Source organism: Haliaeetus albicilla, chromosome 26, assembly GCF_947461875.1.
Source record: "Haliaeetus albicilla chromosome 26, bHalAlb1.1, whole genome shotgun sequence".
Taxonomy (NCBI): Eukaryota; Metazoa; Chordata; class Aves; order Accipitriformes; family Accipitridae; genus Haliaeetus; species Haliaeetus albicilla.
In genome coordinates this window covers 18,392,449-18,406,865 of record NC_091508.1, presented here as the reverse complement: position 1 = coordinate 18,406,865, position 14,417 = coordinate 18,392,449, and the positions used below count along the sequence as shown (strand labels likewise).

Here is a 14,417-nt window from a genome sequence, read left to right as displayed (position 1 = left end):
CCCCGCCCCGCGTGTGCGCCTCAGCTGCCGCCCGCGCGGCGCCTTTAAGGGCTGGCCTACGTGGCAGCAGCAGCAGCGGCGCGGCCGGGCCCGGCGTTTCTTCCTTCCTTCCCGCCCTCTCTCTCTCCCCCCCGCGATCGTCTCTGAGAGTGAGGCCGGGCCCCAGGCGCGTAGCAGCCGGTAACACCCTCCCCCTCCCCTTTCCCCTCTTCTCCCCCGCCGCCATGGGCCAGAACGATATCATGAGCACCGCTGAGGACTTCGCGGACCAGGTGGGTGTCGCCGCCCGCCTTTCCCTTCTCCGCTCGGGCGGCCTTTGTGCGTCGGGTCCCTTCCTGGGGCGCTGGGGCCGGCTGTGAGGGGGCGCCTCGGCGGGCTCTGCGCTGAGGGGACGGGGGGGTGGGGAGGCGTTGGGCCGCCGCCCTGAGGGGCCCAGCCTGGCCGCGTTAGGGCGGGCTGGGATGGCGGCGGCCGGGAGTGGGGGCTGTTCCTCCGGTGGGGCTGTGGGTTTCCTCGGCCGCGTCGTCTCCGGGAGGTGGGGGGGGGGGGGGGAGGCTGGGGGCCCGGCTCCCCGCCCGAGTGGGGGTGGCCGGCGCAGGCCCAGCGGCCGGGTCCCTGCGGGAGTGGCTGCCCCCTGCCCTCATGCGAGCTCTGCGGGTGTTCTTGAGCTGCTGGTACGGCGAAGCGAACCAGTTCTCCTTGGGAACCGGGCTTCTCCCGGGGGGTGAATGGGTGGAAGGAGAGCAAGGGGCCGAGCTGCTCGCGTCTTCTTGTAAGCCGTCTGGGCTGGCAAATAGGGTGTAAAGGGATGTGGGAAACCGGGGTGAGGTGGTGGTGACAGGAAAGCAAAAAATCTAAACCCTGACTGATATCCGGAGACCTGGACTGGAAGAGGCTTGCCAGCACCATAGTACTGTGCTTAGCATTGGGGCAAAAGGAGAGGAAAACGACCTGATGTTGTCTTGTAATCCTTTATACATTTATTTCAGTGGAGGCCCTTGTGGATTTTTCTGTTTAAATAGAAGTTTGTGATCTCTTATTATATGTGAGAGCAGGAATATTTTGAGTGTAAGTAGCTGATCTGCTGGTGACAGTGTTAGAAAGATCTTCACTGTCATGGTGATTCATCTAAATGAAAGTAAGAGGCACCATCTAATCATATTTAGCAAGTTCTCTGGAAAATCTGATTCTGCCTGGTTCTACAACTCTGACTGAAGCAGTGTGATTTGTGTGGTGCACGATAACACGTCACAGCTCTGAGGGGGCTGTGCTGCCTCTGTGTCTTTAACTGAGTTTCACTGGGAAAACCTGTTCTGCACTTCCTCCCCACCCCCAGGTGGAAGACTCGTTTTAGAGACAGAGCTTCTCATGGTGTGTGGAGTATTCAGTTTGAGGGGTGTCTGGATCATCTTCGTTGTCCTCTGTTTACCTTTTCTTCACACTCCTTTTTAGAGGAGAAAATAAATTATCACTATAGTGTTCAAATCATTTGCCAAAGCTTACAACACTTGTCCTGAGCTTTTTATAACACCTCTCTATTTATTCCTGTGTGACTATTTCTAGATGTCTTTAACACCCCTTTTTTCATACTACTGAAAGCTCTTTTGTCCAGCTAAAAATGCAGTTTGCTTCCTCCTGAAGTGAGTTTTAAATGGCACAACTTTATTTGTGCTTGGCCACATTCTGTTTAAAGATGAGTCCTGTAGTACAGAATTTGGAGTATTTGCATATACTTACCCATCAGATTGCAAAACAATTTTTATGGCTTTCAAATTAACTAACTCCTTTGATAATTTTGCTTCCAAATAGCTGTCTCATAGCTCAATCGGATACTTCCAGTACTGTGTGTGCTGCGAAAACTCAGTATGATGCCAGTGTAGGAATGCAGAGATTTACTAAACAATAACCTTTGGTATATATTGAGAAGTTAACACTTGGCATTATGGAAACTGTTACTTCATCTTGGATTAAAAAAAATACTTGGAACATTTGCACTGAAAGTATGTTGAAACTCCCTTTGATGGAGGCGGAGGTAGTGAAGCTGGACAATGGCTGTTCTGGGAGCTGAATGCATTCTTAAAGATATCCTTGCTTTCTCCACTCCCTGTACTAATGTTCAAGACCTAATGAGTCTTAATTTCTGTAGCCTAAAAGCCCTGTGGGTAAAATGTTACAGCTACTTCCATGGCTTATCGGTAAATCCTGAATGTCTCTTACAAAAGCAAGAATAATCTGTTCCTTAAATTCAAACACTAAAGCTTAATTTTTCCCAAATACTATAAATGCCAGTTGAAATGGCAAATTATGCCTTGGATGCCAAGATACTGTCGGAAGTCTCCCCTGAAGTAGTAACAAATGGCTCTTAATCCAGAGGTGAACTAGTGCACTGAAGGTATGGTCTTACAAGGTGGCTAAGCTTGCCTGACAGCTAGCTATCAGTGAAAGGGGTTGTCCTACTTTTCCCAAGGTGATGTTCCCCTTTTCTCTCTCTCACTAGCACTTTCTGTCACTGGACTAGAGAGATGAACTGTCGGGGGGGGGGCGGGAAATTGAGTTGACTTTTTTTTCCTGTTAGTTCCAAGTATCAAATTGTTTGGGTCAAGTGAGCACCAATGCTGGTGGTGGGATCACTTGTGATGAGAACTAACCATTGGTTTAGCTTGGCTATAGCATAAGTTTGTAGCCTGCAGGTGCACAGTATGGCTGGTGAGCTGTTCCGCTCTGTGCTGTTGGCAGTTTCCAGGGACTGCAGCGGAGGAGACAGCTACTTGGTGGGTGTTGGGGGTGGTCCTGTTGATTTCAGAGAAGGCAACTTATTAGATATCAGGGAGGGCGGGAAAAGCCATTAAGGGTTCTTAAAATCTAAGTGATACACAGTGCAAGGAAATCGGGATCTTGGTTCAGAATGATGCCCAGCTACAGGCTTTATGGATTGATTTGTTTTTAAGCCCCATAACACTAGCCTGATGTTATTAATTAAATAATTTACATACTGAGAAGTTAAGCCCCTTTTCAGTGATTCTTGTTAAAATATTACATGCTAAGTTCTTCATTGCAGTCACCATGTACTGCTGACAGTATTGTACTGGAAATAGCTGTATCTGGGGTCTGTACAGATTGTTTAGGGTTATAGAACTGGTTGTTTCTCATCTGTAATCCCATAAGAGGGAGCAGATCTCAAGCAACTTTTCTGGTGTCTGTAATCTTTAGGAATGTGGGTGCCTGGTATTTCTGCTGTTCTGAAAAAATGATGGACAAAAATGCAAGGAGACTATTGAGTCATTGTACTGCAGTGAAAGGACTCTAAGGGAGAACCAGACTCTGGGGGTTTTATTTAATTTTCCAACATAAATGCTGATGCACGTTGTTCAGCTAATTGTAACATCTCTGTATCCTATTTGGCAGAAAACAGAAGGGAAAAGAAAACATTTCATTGTTAGTCTGAACTTTTTTGTGGTTTATATTAAAAAAAACTGAATTTGGAAACTGTCGATAACATAGTCAGTTAAGGATCAGTGCACTGATCCTTTATCATTATAAATCAAATAGCCTATTCTGGTTAGGCTGGGGAAGAATCTTCCCGTGAAGAGAGATAGCAAAATGCAAAACATGACTAATAAATCCCATTTTAAAGATTTGATTAATAAATAGCCCTTTGGAAAAAGGAATTGGTATAAAGCATGCTTTAGAAGTGAAAAGCATTGTCATGAGACATTTTCCTGCAATTGAAAACCTGATTAAGACCTCTGGCAATGTTCTAGTGGACAGAGCTGTTGTCTTGCTGTTTGAAATAAGTGGGAAAGCCTCTGTTCCCAGTTTTCACAAATAACTTGTAGATGTTGATTAGCCCAATGTGATGGGTGTTACTGTCCCTGTGATTATTAGGTGGGATCTCCTTCAGTGGATATATACAGGTTGGTGAAAGGAAGTGATTTTTCTCTCTGTCAGAGGGCTGAGCATCCTATTCCAGAAAAGATCACTGGTGTCTGAGGCTGTTAGAGGTCTCTGTCCTCCCAGAACAAAGCAATCCCTTAAATGACTATGAGGTAGATATTTGGAATATGCCTTTATCAAAAGCTCTAGACTAATAATGCTGTGCAGCCCACAAGAGGGCTTTCTGTGCAGATTTGCAGACTGCTGTTCATCACCATGATCATAACTTACCTGATCCAAGAACACACACATGTACACACACAGAAAAGGCTTCTCTGTTTGGACAGAATATACCTAGGTGACAGCACAAATTCCCAACTCCTGGCTGTGTATTGGTCTCAAAATACCTGTAATTATGCTACAGTATGTACACTTTCAACAAAATGGACTGGATTTTTAATAAATTTGAAACAGTTGGAGGTGGGATGTAGTTTAGAAAGGATGATATTACCTCTCTTTGGGGAGGCCTTTTTATGGATTTGACTATTTCAAGCCTCCTTTTAAAAGTATGGATTTTGAGCAGAGATTTGATTTAGGGATCCCTGGATCCTCTTGTGCATCTTTGCTTGTTAAACTGCAAGGAGCATTTAAATCTATCTTTGCCTTTCTAATCCTGTTAGAGGGGGAAGTGGCAACACAAAGCCTCTCTGGTTTATGTTAGTGACTTGGCTGCCAACACAGAACCAGCTGTTCTTTAAAATAGTTTTACTTTAGCATTTTGTTGTCTTTTCTCAAGATGTTTTACCTCTTGCAAGGAGGCAGTATGTGCCAAGAACAGTTGATGCAAAGCCTATAGCAGAATAAGCCATCAAAAGATTTGATGTTGTAAGTTTAACACTGCCACCTCCATCAATCTCAACAGTTTTGTTTTGACTTACATGTATTGTGCTCAGTGTAGTGCATGTTTTGAGTCCCATGTCTTAGTTGGATATGTTTATTAACTGCAGCTACCAAGTTTCCCGTATGTGCTGCTGTGTGAATCTTAAAGGAAATAGGAAGTGGTTTCAGGGTGCAGTGTTTGAGCCACATGTTGCTGGTGATGTATAGGGACAAAACCAGGGGGTCTGGTACTATTAGTGCAGTCCCACTTCTAGAGATCTGTTTCTTAAAAGTTACTCTGTCCTTACCTAAATTACTTAGGTGATTTGTACATGAATCCTCTAATTGTAAAATCACTTAATGTCTGTGATGCTCTCTTGTTATCTGGTAATTGTTATCTTCCTTTCTCTCTGGATCTCCATGGCTAGTTGTTCTTTTGGCTTGGAATTTTGTTCATACAGTCTGTTTCTGAAGCTTATTCACTTTAAGCTTGCTGCGTACAGGGGTTTCAACTTGTGTGTAGCTCAGTAAATGCAGCTACATGAGTTATGGATGTCCAAAGATGATGTGTGTCATGATAAGGTTGCTTAGCACTGCTGCTGCCTTGGGCTTCAGTCTTTCTGACTTGTCTTAAGCTGATTGGATGTGCACACTCATGTTTAATAGAGAGCATTAAATTCCCTCTATATACAACGAGAACAGGTAAATGTTAAATGCCGCCTTGGCTCCTTCACCTGGACTGTTGGCAATTGTTTGGCTTCTGGGAAAGGGAAGATGAGATCAGTTCACATGACCCACTTAAGAAGCAACAAAGATGAGGCCTGGAGGCAGATACCCTCTCTAATGTTTGCTTCTTTTTTCAGCCTTTCCACAGCAGTGGTTTTTTTTCCTTTTCCTACAGATGCCCGGCACTTGTCCTCTTTCATTTCCTTCTAGACCGAAGTTGCCTGTTCTGCATCTTGACAAGGCAGACTTATTTTACAAACTGCTTTTGGTTTTGTACTATTTCCAAAACAACTTTATCCTTAGTATTTCTCAGCAAGTTTGCCCCAATGCACAGTGAAATCCAGGAGAGAAGAAAGCTGTAAACCAAGATGTGGGTCTCATTCAGTGACAAAGATCACAAATTTTCTTCTGACTCATTCATCTAACTGTTGACATGGCTTAAAAAAGCCTGAAGTGGCAGCCCTGAGTCAGAGTACAGCTGCACTTAAAATACACTTGATTAACTTGAATCTTGACCCTTAGACTCTGGATGCATGCAGTACAACTAGTGTAGTTTGCTCCAATATTAACTATTAAGCATGTTTGCTGGATTTTTTTCTTGTGATAATCTTCAGTTACGCAGTAAGCAAGCCTTGTCATTTGCATAGGATTTGGAACAGCCTTTAGTATTTGCTAATTACTGTGGCAAGAATAAACTTTCAGGAATGGCTTTAGTCTCCTTTCTGCATATTCCCATATATGCTGAAAGCATGCAATGCTGCCAGAACTTTAAAAAAAAAAAAGTATTCTGGCCAGAAAGAAACCAGTCAGCTGTATTGTCTAACCTGAAGTCAATGTAAATGCTGTATGATGAAAGAGAAGGTTTGTGTGCCTTTTCTGTCCATTTTTTATAATATAGTTCAATGCTGTCTGGAAGACACCTATACACATGTGGGTTCCCCCACCCCTTTTCATGCTTGACGTATTCTAATACTGCATAAACTGTATGAATCAGTGTGCCTTACAACACAATGAACTTTGTGTGGGATAATTGGGGTTTGTTAAATGGCTCCTTCTCCTAGGAGTTCTAACACAGGGGTCTCTGTGGAGGCTGGCAGTTCTGCATGAAGGCTTGTGGCATGGGCATTTACCTTCACAAGTGTCAACCTGCCCAAACTGTTCCTGTCACCTGAAGGTAGAAACCTGCTGGATAATCTTGTAAAGTTAGTTTTAGATTAAATTTATGTTTGTTTCTTACTAGATTGCGCTTACTCAAACAGCGGCATACACTGACTCCAAATGTGTCCTTCTAGTGATCTGGCTAAGCTGAACCTGTGCATGAAATGGGCCAGCCAGGTGCTAGCTTGCATTCAGAGTGACAGTGCAAATCCTAGTGAAAGTCTCCATTAAGTAGTAACCAGTGCTGTTTAGGAAATGGGGTGACAGTTAAATGCTTGTCATGGTCCAGAGGCAGTAAGGTTTCCTGTGCACCTCACAGTCATATACACCATGTTAGTCTAGACCCTGTTTGGCAATTCTGTATTTGTTCCTTTATACTTACTGTAACTGTAGAGCAAACTAACCAGTGACCTTACAGGATGAAGAGGTATGTGGGACCAGATACATCTTGCATTCCCAAGAACTAAGGCTCAGCATCTGTTGCATGATGATATCATTTCCTTTTAACTACTACACTGAACTGTATATATAAATGCCTATTTTCTTTCTGCAGAGGGTGCTATTTTTAATGGAAGTAGAAACTGTGTATAGTTGCCTAGAGGATAGAGGGTGCAATTTCATGCAACGGCTACACTGGTCTAATAGCTGCTTTTGCTATCCAAGTGCACATGCTTTGCACTGTTGCTTTTCTGAGCTGTTAGAGGGAACTAGCTTGGAAAAAGCTTATTAATGTTTTTTAATTTGTACAGAATTAGTCTTCTGTCAGCCTGACTCCCTCAATCAGTTTAGTAGAGGCTGTTGAGTGCCTGAGCATGTGGGTGGGAGTAGGATTGCCCTTTCAGCTCCTGGCTATCTGATAGTTGAGCTGTAACATGAAACCCTGAGACAGACAAACTAAAACCAAGGTCAGCCTTCATCTAGTAAGAGCTCCATCAAAACACAGTTCTTATATGGAAAGGTGCTGCTGGATTCTGCTTTTCTCCCAAGTCCCTGTCCAAAATGCTTTTTGGGTGGAGCATAACAGGTTTCTCCCACTGCTCCCAAGTGTTCTCAGACTGGAGTGGAGAAAAATTTCATTAAATCCAAGTCCCAAGTATGTGTTTCTCTCTAGATGTTGATGGCCCTGTGTGCACGAGAACTGCTGACCTCAGAGTCTGCAGAGTGCATGGATCTGTTATGCCTCGAGTATCGCCTTGCCTTCCTTCCCTGCTAATGATGCTGTCTGCCCATGCAGTTCCTGAGGGTGACGAAGCAGTACCTTCCCCACGTGGCCCGCCTGTGCCTGATCAGCACCTTCCTGGAGGATGGCATCCGCATGTGGTTCCAGTGGAGTGAACAGAGGGATTACATTGATGGCACATGGAACTGTGGCTATTTCCTGGCCTCCATCTTTGTGTTCATAAATCTCTTCGGACAGCTGAGTAAGTGGCTCTAAGGCTGTTAAGGTGGATGCCAGAGTACTCCAGTGTGTCTGCCACCCTGGCTTATGTAAGCACTGTGAATCATGTAAGCATGGAATGCTTCACTGATTTCTTAATAGCCATTGACAGCTTAGAACTGATAGTACTACATGGGCTGAATGAAAAGAACTCTTAAATGACCTGCTTCAGCCTTTCCTGGAAGCAGTCTTAGAGAATTTCTTGTGACATACTACCTCTGAGTCAGAGATGCCAAGAATCCATTAGGACAATCTGTTTTCAGTTCTGTATGTGCATCTATAAACACATACCACACCCCCCAAATTCTGTAAATGAAATACTCGTTTTCTTAAAAAGGGCAGTGTTAAGACTTTCTCAGCCTCCTGTTTTTATGGGTATTAATCTCAATGGCAAAGTCTTATCCTGCAGTTGATACACTTAAGCCTTAGGTGCATGTGTTGGAGATTTTCAAAGCCCAGGAATCAAAATAAGCCCAGAAGCAGAGCTTCTATATGTGTGCTAGGTGGGCTTAGGGTATCAGAAATGGAGAGAAGTAAAATTCTTTTCCATTTATATTATGTCCCTGATCTACTGTTCTTGATTACTCTGCCAATTTCTTTTCTTGTGTCTGGGGGTTTTTTTATCCTCATATTTTTGTGTAGTGAGTCAGCATAATTTATTGTAGTTACCAGGCCTCATGTCAAAGTGGCAAAGGCTGTCAGTGCTTTGTGACAGAAGACTTGAGGAAGGATATAAAACAAAAGGTTTCAAGGAAAAGGAGTGCAGCATGTTTGCCCTAAGTTATCTCATTTTAAAAAAAAAATCCATGATGAGTTGAGGTTTTTTAACTACTTTTAATGCTTTAACACTGATAGCTGCTGTACAGTGCTGTGTGTTGGGGACTGCATTCAGCATGTGCTTACCCTTTGTAAAATGAAAGATACTTCTGGAATTATATTTTAAAATGCACTAAAACTTCTTGGTTCTCAAACTGATTTGTGCCAATGTGCCATTAAAATTTCCTGCCTGATGTTTCAACTGATGCACAGCTGAAAGAAATCAGTCTGCTCAGTTCAAAACAAGTTAGCATTCCTGCAGCATCTCTTCCTGTTAAGCCAGAAGTGTAACTGTGTTCAATTTCCCCAACTCAGGCGGCTGTATCCTGGTGCTGAGTAGGAACTTTGTGCAATATGCCTGCTTTGGACTGTTTGGAATTATAGCATTACAGGTAGGAGGCTTAAGTCTTCAGCCCTTCTAAACGATATCTTTCAAATCTTCTCTCTTAGCCCCAGTACTACCAGCATGTATTTAAATACAACTCATTCATAACCCTGGAATTTTTCTCCACCGTGGCCTAGTGGCAGTCCTCACTGGCATTGAAATGTTTTGCTGCTTCTGTTCTGATGTGCCCAATAGATCCTTGGCTGTAATTGCAATTAGTCAGCTGGAGACATTGATTCAATACTTGACCTTGACCAATTTAGCAGAATTAATTTGCAGTTTACCTGTATGTCAGTAACATGCCAAATGTAGAACTTGTAGTTGCTTTGGCCTTCAGCACACTGCTTTTATAAAGGACTTTCCCCATCACAAAGGATCCTAGCTAGTAGCCTCTGTTGTGTTCAAAACCAATTAATTTTTGTGGAAGCTAAAGCACAAGTCAAATTTTGGCTTCTATTCCCTGTTTTATACTGACTCACTGGACCACACTGATGTAACCTGCCTTGTTTCCTTCTGTATAATGTACTTGTAATTGACTTCCGCTATGGATAGTACAGGCTTGAGATTATAACATAAATTCAGAACTTCAGTGTAACTTATATGGTGTTTTAACCTGTTTTATTTTTTACCTAGACTATTGCATACAGCATTTTATGGGACCTGAAGTTCTTGATGAGGTATGCCTACTTCTTAGAGTTTTTATCAAAACAGAACGAAGACTGTTGTCTGTTACTGCCACTAGCTGACAGAAGAAATGATCTTTGTACATAGTATTTACTAGAAAGATATCACAAATTATGCACTTACATTGGACAAGAAATGACAGCACTTAAAGTCAGTAGAGTCTGTGTTAAACCATAGACAGCAGTCTCAGTACTGTAGAAGGGAAAGACTAGTCCTAACCCACTATGATCTAAATGCTTCTGCTACTAACCTCCTTGCTAAGAGTTTACAAAAAAAACTGTCTAAACTGGATCAGTGAGCTGCTATTATTTCCTAAATGGCTAAAATAGCAACTGTGCTTATGCGTGACTGAAGCCATTTTCCAAGAAAACTAAAGCATGTGGATACTAGAGTGGTTTCTGGGATTCTAAATCTCTGATAACTTCCCTTAAGTAGAAGACAAGGTTATTAAACATGAGCTTTCTTGTCAAATCCTGAGTGATGGTTGGCTGTTACCTTTTCACCTTTCTCCTCGTGAGAGGAGGGCAGGGGGCAGCACAAGAACTATACTCCAGGCTTACTACAACCCTGTAAATGTGTAACTTCTTTTAGCAGCACTGCTGTTCTGTTTTCTCAAAGCAACCTCTGAACTACTTTGGCATAAATGGCTAAACCTGAGGTACAGAATAACTTCAACTCAACTGAATTTGTGCTGTAACAGATGCTAAGCAACGGTGCCTGAGCTGCAGGTGCTGGACTTCCCTGGTAGGCTGTATGTGTCTGCACAGGCTGGTGTAAATTGTTGTGTAGTGCTGCTGTTTCAGCTGTGAAGTTTAATGCAGACGTGCATCACAAGGTGCAGAGTAGGTCACTCCTCACTAGCATGCAGATTCTTATTGAGTTGAAATTGTCAGATAAGACTTTAAATGTATAGATCACTGCAAACTGTAGTAAACTGCTTTTTTTAACCCATTTCTATCTTTCTGTAGGAACCTTGCCCTTGGGGGAGGCTTGCTGCTGCTTTTGGCTGAGTCGCGCTCAGAGGGGAAGAGCATGTTTGCTGGTGTCCCTACCATGCGGGAAAGCTCTCCTAAGCAGTACATGCAGCTGGGGGGCCGTGTGCTGCTGGTCCTCATGTTCATGACACTGCTACATTTTGATATGAACTTCTTTTCTGTAAGTATCTCAATATAAAAGTATGAGTTAAGGAACTAGAATACAGTACCAACTCCCGGATTGGCTGCAGGACCTGCTCAATGCTTATCATTCAAGTCTATTTTTTAGTAGAATTAATATTTAGAAAAAGTTATTAGATCATCTATGCCATGACAACCTGTTCTGCTGAACCTGTCCATGCTCTGTTCTGATGCTTGTGTATCTATTTAAGAACCACATGTAAGCTCGTGTTGACTTTTTTTTTTTCCTTGCAGATTCTGCAGAACATTGTGGGCACAGCCCTGATTATCCTCGTGGCAATTGGCTTCAAGACAAAGCTGGCTGCCTTGACTCTAGTCATCTGGCTGTTTGGCATCAACATCTACTTCAATGCCTTCTGGACCGTCCCAGCCTACAAGCCCATGCACGACTTCCTCAAATACGATTTCTTCCAGACCATGTCTGTAATTGGAGGGCTCCTCCTCGTGGTTGCACTGGGTCCTGGCGGAGTCTCCATGGATGAGAAGAAAAAAGAGTGGTAACAGGAATAGCAACACTTCTTGGGACATAACATATTAAGTCCAGAACTGATTCTCTATGGATTCAACAAAAACTGCCAGCATTTTACACGTACATGCCCCCTTCCTATTAAAGGCACAGATGTTTTGAATTTGATTTACAGTGGCACCAGTAATATAATAGATGAAATCCTGTTTCTTCAAGGAATGTTGCCTAGGCTTATTCTAACTTCCTAGATTTGGAACTAACCCAAGGAACCTGCATTTTGCTGATGCTTCAGTGAGTTGCAGTAGAACAGTTGCTGTCTTTAATGTCAGCAACATTTTAAAATTTGAAGTACTGTGAGCAGATACAGCTGTATCATTCAGTGTGCTGTTGGGTTCTAGCTATAACTAAACAAGTGGATCCCCTTTCTCACCCTCTTCAAAACTGTCTTGTGCATAAGGAGTTCCATTGCTGGTTATAGCATTGCTTATCAAGGTGGAAAGCAGCATTAAAAAAATCACTGTTGTTTTGCTGCTCAGAGCCCTTTAATTCCATTTTGTTTAACAAGAGGGAAGGTCTTTCCTGCCCCCAAATAGAAGGCAAAAAGAAAACCCTGAAAGTAGTTGTAACCCCCTCTAGGTAAGAAAATGGAGAGGGTTTTCTAATGTGTCCCAGTTCCATTCTTGATGGTAACAAGGGAGAATCCTATATTGCTAATCAGGAAGCCTGTATGGCTAATGAGATTTCAAGAAGGAAGGGGGGGGAGATACTCCTGAAGAGACAGAATGTTAAATTCTGTGAAAATTCTGTGCCAAAAGAACTCTTTATTCAGCATTCTTTCCCCAAAGTTGCCCCTCCTGAATTCCCAAGAAGGGAGCTAAGTTGTGCTGCAGGTTCCGTAATAAGAGCTCCTTTCTGCTATTAACCAGCTTCCATCCGTATATGCCCCAAATTCGTATCTGAATTGCAGGTTATTGGTGAAAGTGTCTTCAGAATTACAAAAAAAAAAAACCAAAACATTTTTCCCTGCACTCAGTACATGCAAGATGAGAGCAGTCAATCTTCTAATCTGTAGTCTTTGCTTCTTAGATTCACTTCTGTCAGTCTCTCAGCTGTTGACTGAACAGCTGAAGAGCTGGGGTGCTGAACCCTGGAGTACAGCCCCTTCTCTCTGCCATCTTGCACCACACCTGAGATGTGTAGGGAGGAAGCATGGAAGTCAGCTGTGTGCTGCCATAGCCCCAGTTCTCAACTCTGTATGCAAATGGTTATAGCTGAAGAATGCAAGTGCAAAGCCTGTGCAGTGAATAAACAGCCAGGGATGTAACTTGCATGTTCAGAGGGAGGAACTCCTCAGCATAATGGTGAGGAGAGAGGAAGGCCCTGTTTTCACCTCTTGGTGCCATGACCTCTGTGCCATGAACATGCTTAGTGCTGCTCAGAGGAGGCATTTTGTCCTCTGCTAGTCAACTAGGTGAACCTCTTTCACTAGATTATGAAAGAATTCTAGAAAGCGTGAGCCCTACCAACTTGCTAACATTACATTGATCCTTGCACTGTTGTCTCCCTTGAGAAAGCTGCTCAACTGTTTGTTCAATGAGTAATTCAGCTGAACACTGCCAGCAGGAGCTATTTACCAGGGTCTCCTGGTAAGGACACTAACCTGGACAGTTCAGCTTAATGGTTGCTTTTTAGGAGAAAAAAACAGGCTGAAAGAACTGATGACAAATAGAAGAGCACTGTTGAATGTTAAACCAGTGATTTTCATCATCTTAAGGAGAAAATAGCCTATGTAATAGCAAGATGTGCTGCTGCTGAAGGAAACAAATTGGTGTGGGGGGGGTAGATGGGAGGGGGAGACAGCATTTAAGTTCAGGTCATGTAGAAAGCTTTCTTTTAAATCAGTTTTGCAGGAGAAGTTCACTGTGCCTGTCTTCATAGCAAAACAAACCGGTCCTTTAGGTTGTGCATACACAGCACAGGATGCTTTTGCTCAATTTCACTGCAGGTCCTAGAATGGTTTTAGAATACATCGAGGCAGTCATTCTCAGATATCTTAACTGCTGTTGATGTTTGTAGTATTTATAAATGGAATGATAGAAATGACTCCCGTAAGTAGCCCTTAAGTTGGCTTTTTCAGCTTGTGTCCTGTCAAACTAAGGAGCTGGATGATGGACTAGTCTGAAATATTGACCAGTTTCCTCTGAAAATCAAGTCCCCTCTCCAACAAAAGGCCCCAGAAAAGGAACCAACACTGTCCCTTGCAGCAGAAATATTTCGGTACTAAAGGGGCACAGTTAAGTGGAAGGCATTATAAGATATTTCTAGGCAGCACAGTATGCAGACTTACTAACTGTGAGTCCTGATACAGAAGATTCTGGTTTCCTACATGCACTGCTGTATTCATGCATCTCCCGAAAAATACAGTGACCTCTCCCCGTGGCTGAGAAGCTCTCACAAGCAGGATGTCAGCTATCAATTGGCTCTGCAAAGTGTTCTGGAATTCATTCTGAATATATTTTTGCTTTCTATGTGGAAAAAGAAATAAGTATAAATTCTCATTTTATGCTGTATTTTGTACCTTAGTTGTGTTTGAAAATGTTTTGATTTTTGGAAACAATCAAAATAAAACAATGGCATCTTTGTATCCACTTGGCGTGTGTGACTGGTGACACTCCACAGGCTACCTGGAAATGCTGGCTAGTGGTCTTGTGTGCTTTCTCTCCCACCTCCTGAAAACCATCTTTCCATAAGGAGGTCCACGCACTGGGCAGCCTGTGCTTGACCGCAGCAGTCATCCTTCCCTTGGTGGTGGGGGGT

The 14,417-nt window shown here is 43.1% G+C and overlaps 1 protein-coding gene across 1 annotated transcript; it reads left to right on the top strand.

Moving 5' to 3' along the window:
• Nucleotides 1-81: 81 nt before the first annotated feature.
• SURF4 (surfeit 4) lies at nt 82-14,248 on the top strand. Its single transcript, XM_069770864.1, has 6 exons — nt 82-272; nt 7,871-8,057; nt 9,206-9,282; nt 9,909-9,952; nt 10,928-11,114; nt 11,369-14,248. The coding sequence occupies exons 1-6, from the start codon at nt 225-227 to the stop codon at nt 11,633-11,635; spliced, it is 810 nt and encodes a 269-aa protein (XP_069626965.1). The 5' UTR covers nt 82-224; the 3' UTR covers nt 11,636-14,248.
• Nucleotides 14,249-14,417: the final 169 nt, after the last annotated feature.